General features: G+C 46.9%; 1 protein-coding gene across 1 annotated transcript; it reads left to right on the top strand.

Annotated features, from left to right (window-relative positions):
- The first annotated feature begins 1,562 nt into the window (after window positions 1–1,562).
- Window positions 1,563–2,759, top strand: LOC128198984 (uncharacterized). The gene is made up of 3 exons (XM_052887115.1): window positions 1,563–1,643; window positions 1,853–2,103; window positions 2,382–2,759. Exons 1-3 carry the CDS (start codon window positions 1,580–1,582, stop codon window positions 2,580–2,582), a joined length of 516 nt encoding a protein of 171 aa, XP_052743075.1. The 5' UTR covers window positions 1,563–1,579; the 3' UTR covers window positions 2,583–2,759.
- Window positions 2,760–9,762: the final 7,003 nt, after the last annotated feature.

Raw genomic sequence — 9,762 nt, 5'->3', positions numbered from 1 at the left:
CAGTTGTATTGCGACCTTTTGTAAAACCATACTGTTCAGGATGAAACAAGTTATTTAAATTAAAATGACATAAAAGTTGATTTAATATGATTTTTTCAAAGACCTTGCTAAGTGTTGGCAATATTGTAATCGGTCTATAATTATTAAGATCTGATTTGTCTCCTGATTTAAAAAGTGGTATCAATTTGCCATGCTTCATTAGGTTCGGAAAAATACCTAAGTCCACACATTCATTAAAAATAATGGCTAAGTGGGGAGCAATTACATCAATTATATTAGATATTACTTTCACTGACATGCCCCACAGATCTCCGGTTCTTTTTAATTTTAACAAATTGAAAGATTTTTTAATGTCTGATACAGTTATGTGGTGAAATTCAAAAAGAACGTTGCACTCTTTAACATTGCCTCTTAATAGTCTCTGGGCTTCCGTAGCAGACGAATCTAGTGAATCAGTTAACAAGATAGGAACATTCTGGAAAAATCTTCAAAGGCATTAACAACCTCGATATTAGTGTTTACCTTTTTGTCATTGACAATTAATTCAAAACTGATATCCCGCGGTTTGATTTTTCCTGATTCTCTATTAATTATATTCCAGGTGGTTTGTATCTTGTTCTCAGACTCAATTATTTTCTGTTTGATGTGTAACGATTTCGCAAGAATACAAACACGTTTGAAAATTTTTGAGTAACTTTTGACATAATCTAAATAAGTTCGCGTTTGAGTATATTGTTTTTCCTCGTACAACTCGTACAGTTTGTCTCTACTTTTGTAAATGCCTACAGTAGCCCATTCGCTAAACTTTAATTTTTGACTAGCATTAATGCGTTTAAAGTTAAAAATTTTACTAAACTCTCTGTCTATTGTCTTGAAAAGTGTACCAAAGAGCATGTCTGGATGATTATTTTCAAATGCAAGACTTGGAATTTTAGAAATAATTGTGTTTTTGAATCATAGCTACCTTGTGTTTGGACATGATAAATTTGTATTGATGAGAACTTTCCACCTAGATGGATTGTGACTGTATTAAGGGTCTGGTGATGAAGACGAAGCACAGTGAAGAGAACTCCTCGACGGCTCACAGTAGCTACCTTGTGTTTGGACTTGATAATTTTGTATTGATAAGAACTTTCCACTTAGATAAGTTGTGACTGTACACACGCAGTAGGTATGCTAACACTAAAAATAAAAAATAAAAATTTTAATAAAAAAATTCAACCGACTTCCAAGTCAAAAAATAACTTTAACTAAAAAGCAAAAAATAACATCCTACCTATGTGCTACCTTCTGATCAGTTTGAAGGCGGTGCCAAGACAGTGTTGTGTTTTAATTAAAGCTGTTTCTGAAAGAACCACAGAAATGTTGTAGTTAAAACGTGTTTAATTAAAACATCACTGGCTTGGCACCGCCTTCAAACTGATTGAACTGTTCCAAGGTAAGCCGACTGAATGGCCTTGGGCCATTCAGTCGGCTTACCTTGGAACAGCAATGGCGGAGAAGTAGTAGTCCCCCCTCCCCCAGGCTCACGCAGAGAGCTCCCGGCGCAGTCGGCGCGTGGCGCAGAGAGCGGCGCGACATGCGGCGACTGGCGGCGCTGCTGGTGGCGCTGGCGGCGCTCGCGGCGGCCGGCGTAGGCGCAGGTTGGCTCCATTAAAAAAATAAAGCATTAAGTATGGCGTATACGGTGTATGTGTTGTATTAACTTTGCCTCTGGCTAGAAAATATGTTATCGACAAAATTCATACAATTTTTGCATGTGATTAATTTTATCGTTTATCGTTTTTCTTACTACATCGAGCAATAAATTAGATTTATCGACTATCGTTTTAACTTGTAACATTTGCTTCAGATTCCAGCTCAGACAACCGCTCCAGCGAGTTCCAGCTGCAGGTGCAGCGCCTGCGCCGCCAGCTCACGCACGACAACTCCGACTATGAGCACGATGACTCCGCGCCCGACCCCGCGCCCGACCCCGCGCCCGACCCCGCCGGCGACTCCAACCTGCCGCAGACGCGACGCGCCGCGCACGACCACCAAGATGCTTCTGATTACAACATGGCGAGCAGCGCGCCGGACGAACCGACGTACCAAATTTTAAAGGTAAAATGAACTAAACAAATTATTTAATCGTAAACTTTGAGTGTAGAAAAATGTAAACAGCAAAATCGGGAGATACTCGGGTTTTTAGCTGCAAAGCAAACGTCTGCTGAAAATTTTCTTAATTCTCTACGTGTGTGAAGTCTGCCAATCCGCATTGAGCCAGCGTGGTGGAGTATTGGCCTAACCACTCACATTCTGAGAGGAAATTCGTGCTCAATGGTGAGCCGAATATGGGCTGTTGATGATGATGATGATGATGTGCGAGTTGTCCCTGTCAGTCGCGGCGGCAGCACCGGCGCAGCGCGGGCGGCGCGGGCGGCGCGCTGGTGCGGGAGCAGCGCCCGGGCGCCGTGTCGCTGCTGAGCGCGCGCGCCGGCCCCTTCCCCGAGCTGCGCCTGGCGCGCGCGCGCCGCCAGTACCGCCGCGAGCCCGGCGCCGCCGACAGCGAGGACGACGGCGAGCCGCCGCCGCGCGTGTAGCGACTGAGCGCGCGCGCCGGCCCGTTCCCCGAGCTGCGCCTGGCGAGCGCGCGCCGCCAGTACCGCCGCGAGCCCGGCGCCGCCGACAGCGAGGACGACGGCGAGCCGCCGCCGCGCCCGCTCGACCCCACGTCGGCGGCACAACGCTGAACCATTCACTGATTAAATACCTACATTTGAGAATGATTTTTTTTATTAACATTCATTTAAGTCACATGTATTCTTATCTACCCACTGCCCGCACTGGGTTAGCGCGGCAGGTCTAAACTCCGTATATTATCCCTTCTATATATATTATATCGGTATAATGATGACTTACAGCTACATTATTCTTGAGCCGACGCGTATTGTGAGGAGGTTCCTCGCTCTGGAGCTCGGAGCCGCGATGGGCGCCGTGTGGAACTAAACTAACTAGCGTTAGCAAAACAGAAACAGAGCAACGAATTCTTGTAGGTTGGCTGACGGCTGTACCAGTCGAAATAATAATTGAACAATGTTTCTACTGTGACGTTCCCATGGGTCACACGAACAAGCCATCGCCGTAGGTACTGTACATATACTACAAACCTAGTTATACCTTCCTGAAACAGAACAACTATAACAGAACGTCAGCGAACAACAATTCCCTGTACAGTTCGCTGTAGTCGCCGCGTCACGACCTGCACCCAGTCACGTGCACTTCATAATTATCTATATGCACAAGTGATACCCAAAAACAACAACCGATGTATAGTGGCTCGGCATACCCTAGTAGAAACCCTTGTGCAATCCGTCACGTGGAGAGTACCACGCGACGGATTGCACAAGAGCCTGCGTTTTATTGCGCTCATACGCTCGAACAGTAAATATTTATAACTCTGAAAAAACTTTGCCTCTTTTTACCTACTTACTATTCCAGTAGTAGGTAATAGTGAGCAGGCACTAGGCACTGGGCACTGGGCACTCACACTGGGCACTGGGCACGGGCATGCGCCGGCTGGCCTGGCTGTGCGCCGCGGGCGCGCTCGCCGCCCTGTGTGCCGACGCCGGTAACGGTAATACATTACTTTTAACAATTTATCTTTACTGTGGCGTACTTCTAATGAGAGCCGTGATAGCCCAGTGGATATGACCTCTGCCTCCGATTCCGGAGGGTGTGGGTTCGAATCCGGTCCGGGGCATGCACTTCCAACTTTTCAGTTGTGTGCATTTTAAGAAATTAAATATCACGTATCTCAATCGGTGAAGGTAAACATCGTGAGGAAACCTGCATACCAGAGAATTATCTTCAATTCTCTGCGTGTGTGAAGTCTGCCAATCCGCATTGGGCCAGCGTGGTGGACTATTGGCCTTATCCTTCTCATTCTGAGAGGAGACTCGAGCTCAGCAGTGAGCCGAATATGGGTTGTTGACGACGACGACGACGACTTCTAATGATATTTTTTTTCTCTTTATTTGGCCTACCAACAGACATACAAATAATACAATTATTAAACATAAATGCAAGGAGCAGAAAGATAAAATGCAAATCTATTTATAGGTAAACACCGCATGCAACTGTCTAAAACTAAAGTTTTTTATTTACAATATAATAAATGATAGTTTTGCAGTTAAAGTGCCCAAGCTAATCTTTAGAACGAATAAACTGATTTTAACGGGACTTTCACTTGAAGATAGAACCTAGAGATAGACGCTGCCTTTCATCCCGGAAAAATTCGCGATTTCTGCGGTATTTGTGACTGTTCGTTGTGTTGTAAAAACTGAATTTCACGTGACGAAGTCACCGGCGTCCGCTAGTGTATACTAATATTATACAGAGGTGAAGTTTGTGGTGCTGTAGGTCAACTTTGCATATACTGAACAGATTTTGAAAATTCTTTAACCACGCTTTAGAGAGCCACGCTATTTGTGAGCTCGTCAAATGTGACAATCTCCCAATCACCAAATAGAATATAGAATATACTTTATATACTTTACATGTATTACACCTAAACGGGGATAGGAACTACGCGGGTGAAACCGCAAGGCCTCGGCTTGTATAATATAAAACAGAGATACGTAATAAATATTACTTATTGTCAGACACGCACAATGTGAACTTCGTGAACGCGCTCAAACGAAACCTCCAGAAGAACAACGACGACTACGCGGAGACGGAGCGACCCCCGGCCGGCTCCCCCCGCGCCCCGCCCGCCGCCACCGCACCCCCGCTGCACCCCCCCGCGAACGTCACCACGACGCCGCTCAGCGGAGGGAACGGAGACAACAGACGAGCCGCGGGGGCGCTCACCTGGCAGTTCGACTACGAGACCACGCAGCGGCCCCCCGCCGCGCCCGCCCTCAACAGTGACAAGCCAGCGCTGAGCCGCTTCCTGCACGTCAGGCGCAACATCAGCAGACTGCAGCCACAGCTCCAACGGCCGCACGCTGGCGTCGCGAACAACACGTTACGTTTCAAAAACGAAACGAGAATAAACAAATATAAACATTTCATGAAGAAGAATAAAGAGTTGGTCGGACGCGTGCGCGGCAATGACGAGCGGACGGGTGGAGAGGAATCATCACTCAAGGCAATATTAGAAAAGGGCAGTGCGAAGAGTGAGTTGGCGGCGGACCCCGCGCTGCTGGACATGGCGCCAGCGCGCGGCGGCCGCGTCCACCGCCTGCGCGACAAGGTGCCGCAGCGTCTAATTAGTGTAGAAGAAAGTTCATTCACAGTTGTGCCACACGTCACCATGCCTTACACACACTGTAGAGTCTGACGCCTCTACCACTTGGACATATCGAGACCAAAACCTGAGTACTTAGTACAAGAATCAAACGTTATAGTGTTTTTCAGATAGCATGGGTACGATGACAGTTCGTTTGACTCGATTCACAATAATAGTACGTATTCTGTATTATCCACTTACCATCATAAGGCAACTGTCACCCTACTCATGCTATCTGAAAAACACTTCACTTTGTTATGTTTGGCACAACCTTGAAAAGGTATAGCTACTACCATCCGGTCCCAGTTCCGACTGACAGTTGTAACACGCTCGCGTCCGCTCATGTTAACGTTAGAATCTCGACAACAGAAGCAACGTGACCAGCCGTCGACGAGCGCGGCGCAACAATCAGTTTGTTACAACATGAAAAGTCTTTGAAATATCTTGTTCGTTTATATAAACAGGACAACACTTCGCAGTATATGCAAGGGCCGAGACGTCTCTGCTCGGCGGTAGGTTCGTCGGTTGAGCTCCGTCGCACAAAGCTGTACTAGACTTCAGACTAATGTCTTGTTCCAATGGTTTTACTGTGCGTGTGCGTGGTCCATCGTGTTTGGCGACTGACGCGGTGGTGTCTGCGGCAGGGGCGGCTGTGCCAGCGCCACGTGCTGCTGCCCGAGGGCCCGAAGTACGACAGCGTTGGCCGCTGGTACGTGCCGGAGCACCGGCTGGTGGCGCGCCACCGGTACGACCGGACGCCGCGCCCGGGCCTGCTGCTGCCGCGCTGCTGCAACTGCTGCAAGAAGTCCGTGCTGGGCTGCGAGTAGCCGCCGCCCGGCTCGCAGCCGTACGTTACTTTACACAAGCACAAAACATTACTACATAACACCACCTGCAATGATCTTATCAACTTGAGCTTGAGACAAATAGCAGAGGGTCGATCCCGGCACTCCTTCACAAGGGTTTTCCTCTCGCTCCATATCCATTTTTGCATTCTCCCCATTCTGAGGCTGCACGACACTGCAGCGCCATCCGTTTTAGCCGCGCTCCGCAGCACCTGCGTCGTTTTCGACCGCTGGGCACCGCTACAGGAATGCTTCACTCACGCAGCACGCCTACATCAATAACCGAGCTCACGACATACGGAAAGTACTCTTCCTGTAGAGTCCTGTCTGACTCGCAAACAATCCTTTCAACAATACACGCCGAAGGTCGGCGCTAGATAGCCTTCGACAGGATGTGCCGGAGTGGACTGATCGACCGGCGCGCAACACTTGTTAGCTCGCTTTCCCTATACAACAGTGATACACGGTAGATCGCTGTACATGAGTTACGCCACTGATACTGACACTAGCACGGGGCTGGCATAATGCCACATGCCCACGGTCCGAAAGGGCTTCCGAACAGAGAGACTGTGGCCCCATCCAATAAATACGCCTCTGGATCGAGTACCATCATTATCAACCCATTTTCGGGAATCGGGTCACTGCTGAACTCGAGTCTTCTCTCAGAAAGTCTAAGTCTAGAATTAAGTAAATTCTCTGGTATGCAGATTTCCTCACGATGTTTTCCTTCACCGTTTGAGACACGTGATATTTAATTTCTTAAAACGCGCACAACTGAAAAGTTGGAGGCGCATGCCCCGGACTGGATTGGAACCCACACCCTCCGGAATCGGAGGCAGAGGTCATATCCACTGGACTATCACGAGTCTGGTCTGGTCATGAAGCACCTAGTACCATTATATATACCTACATTAGGTTCCTAAGTAATCACAACAACAATACGTGTGTTTCTATAACTTTATTGAGATGTTTTGATTAGGTAAATACATTACAACTTAAGGTATCACTTAAGGAACTTATGCACACACAGGCACAAGTCTTGTTGCCAATTTCCCAGTGGTGTGTGTGTGTGAGCGTTGCCCGAGCTCCCGCTACACCATGACGTAGGGCTTCCTGTGATCAGTCAAAATATCCTGTAGTATGTAATATCGTATAGATATGTAGCTAATGTAGATATTAACAGACACCTACACTTCGTTGGTTCAAGCAAATATTAAATTTTAAAAATAAATATACATAAATATAGGTATAGGTAGGTATATCATGAGGAACTGAACCAGTTAGTATCACAAACGTCAAATGTAGCTTAGTAAGATAATAATAAGTCCAATTGCCTGCACAACAGCTCACCTACTTGATAAACAGTAGGTATTTGTTTCCCAGACGCTTTGTACTTTGTATACAACACAAATGACAACTTACTCGTGCACGTTAACATAAAACCGCAACCTGCAATAACAAACTGGTAAGTGTCTTGTGTGTGTGCCAGCAGCAGCAGTGCTGTACCCCCCCTGTCGCCTGACCTGGGCTCTGGCGCCGCCGGGTGCATCCACACCCAGCCCGTCGCGTCCGTCGTCGTCGCATGCTTCGCCCGCGCCGCGACGGCTGCGACGGCGGCGACGGCTCTCGTGCAGCTGTTGAAAAGCTTTAAGAGAAATAAAGATCGTGACTTTTTTAGGACATACCTATTGTGATGTGTGGCTTAATACATATAAATAATGCATTTTTATCTTTTCTACTTTCAAACTTCGCGTCCTCTCCTGTCCCAATGGCATAGCGTCACTAACAGATATTCTCCCGTTGTATGACGTCGTTAAAGATGCGATTTTTTGTGTAATATAGCAGTGAGCAAAATACGCACTTGTGCATATTTTGTATCCTGTGCGCCAGCCCCCAGTAGTCTCGCCGCCGCTTTATTGGATCAAATGTTGAATTTTGGACGTAATATTGGCATACCTACCTACTATCAGACGCCAGCGACTTCATTCGCGTGAAATTTGGCTTTTCACAAATCCCTCGGGAACCATGGATTTTCCGGGACGAAAAATAGCCTATGTGTTAATCCAGAGTTGCGCCCTTTAAAGAGTAACAAACATCCAAACAAACATCCATACAAACTTTCGCGATTACATTAGTAGGATAATCATGGCATCTCAGTTGAAGCGAGTCGTAGTGACGTTAATGCTATTGCACCAGCCAGCAGTGCTAGCTACTAGGTAGGTAGGTGTATTTGTGGAGCTGAGACCCGCCACCTATGAAGCGTGTTGGCGCCTGGCGGGTTCTAAGTTTTAATGACATTGACGGGACTTAACGCTGCAACTTATCTATTCGTTTGTATGTAGACCATTTAGTAAGATTTTGGATACCTATAGTTACCTACACAAGTATGTAGATATATCAACCAAATACTAAAGTATGAACTGTGATAATTAGCCTATAGACAGAAAAACATTTTATTACTAGATACGTACTATAATAATTGTTATTATCGAGAACCAAAACGAGGAGCCCATGCCGTCGCTCGGTCGGTCCGCTGCCGGCGGCGGTACGGTCGACACGATCGCTGGAGCTAATCGATTACACCGCAATCTGAACCAAATTGATTTGACGACTCAATCATGCACGGACTCATAGATACAGGCACGCACTTTAGATACATGGCAAATTCGTTCGTAATACGGCCGAGTGGGGGATAGCGATGCCCAGCGCGCACGCACACTTGCGCAGACCTTTGATTCCGTCGCCCGCATATCATGAGTGTCATGAACGAACTTTCTAAGCTATAGTCGCTATTTGTTACTGCAAGCGGTACTCTGTAGCGACGCGATGTTAGTGTATTCAGTAAACTTTGTTGTAAACTGTACAATAAAGTATACCTGATATATATCTGTATTAATATAGTAACCTACCTGGTACATACTACTACTACATATCGGTATTTCATTTTTCCCCAAAGCTCCCGACGTCCATAATTGAATCCATTCTTACCAACACTTTGTTGACGGCCTCCGTGGCGCAGTGGTATGCGCGGTGGATTTACAAGACGGAGGTCCTGGGTTCGACCCCCGGCTGGGCCGATTGAGATTTTCTTAATTGGTCTAGGTCTGGCTGGTGGGAGGCTTCCGCCGTGGCTAGTTACCACCCTACCGGCAAAGACGTACCGCCAAGCGATTTAGCGTTCCGGTACGATGCCGTGTAGATACCGAAAGGGGTGTGGATTATCATCCTCCTCCTAACAAGTTAGCCCGCTTCCATCTTAGATTGCATCATCACTTACCATCAGGTGAGATTGTAGTCAAGGGCTAACTTGTAAAGAATAGAAAAAAAAAACCACTTTCAGCAGACATAAAACGAATCCACTGCGCGGTAGGCGCAGGTGGCACTCAGCACAGTGGCGTAGCGTGTCTGTGAGGGGCCCTGTATCAAAATCAGTTGGGGGCCCAAATGAAGGCTAAGATTTCTCACAAAAGAAGCAAAAATGCTCGCTTAAAATAAAATTGTCAGTGACCTAACCTATTTAGGATGTTCACAAATCACCGGCGCAGTCTTTACCAGGGCAAAAGACATTGTAGATTTTCTACATTTTATACTAATTATTTTTCGCTGTAGTCCAGGAGCCCCGTATCTTTGTTACGGCTGATGCGG

This window comes from Bicyclus anynana, chromosome 18 (assembly GCF_947172395.1).
Source record: "Bicyclus anynana chromosome 18, ilBicAnyn1.1, whole genome shotgun sequence".
Lineage (NCBI taxonomy): Eukaryota > Metazoa > Arthropoda > Insecta > Lepidoptera > Nymphalidae > Bicyclus > Bicyclus anynana.
This window is presented reverse-complemented; position numbering and strand designations above follow the sequence as displayed.

Bases quoted from the DNA above. Each gene is read 5' to 3' on its own strand.
- LOC128198984 (XM_052887115.1), top strand. From the start codon at position 1,580: ATGCGGCGACTGGCGGCGCTGCTGGTGGCGCTGGCGGCGCTCGCGGCG. The intron at 1,644-1,852 runs GTTGGCTCCATT...CATTTGCTTCAG, and splicing joins GGCGGCCGGCGTAGGCGCAG to ATTCCAGCTCAGACAACCGC. The intron at 2,104-2,381 runs GTAAAATGAACT...TGTCCCTGTCAG, and splicing joins CGACGTACCAAATTTTAAAG to TCGCGGCGGCAGCACCGGCG.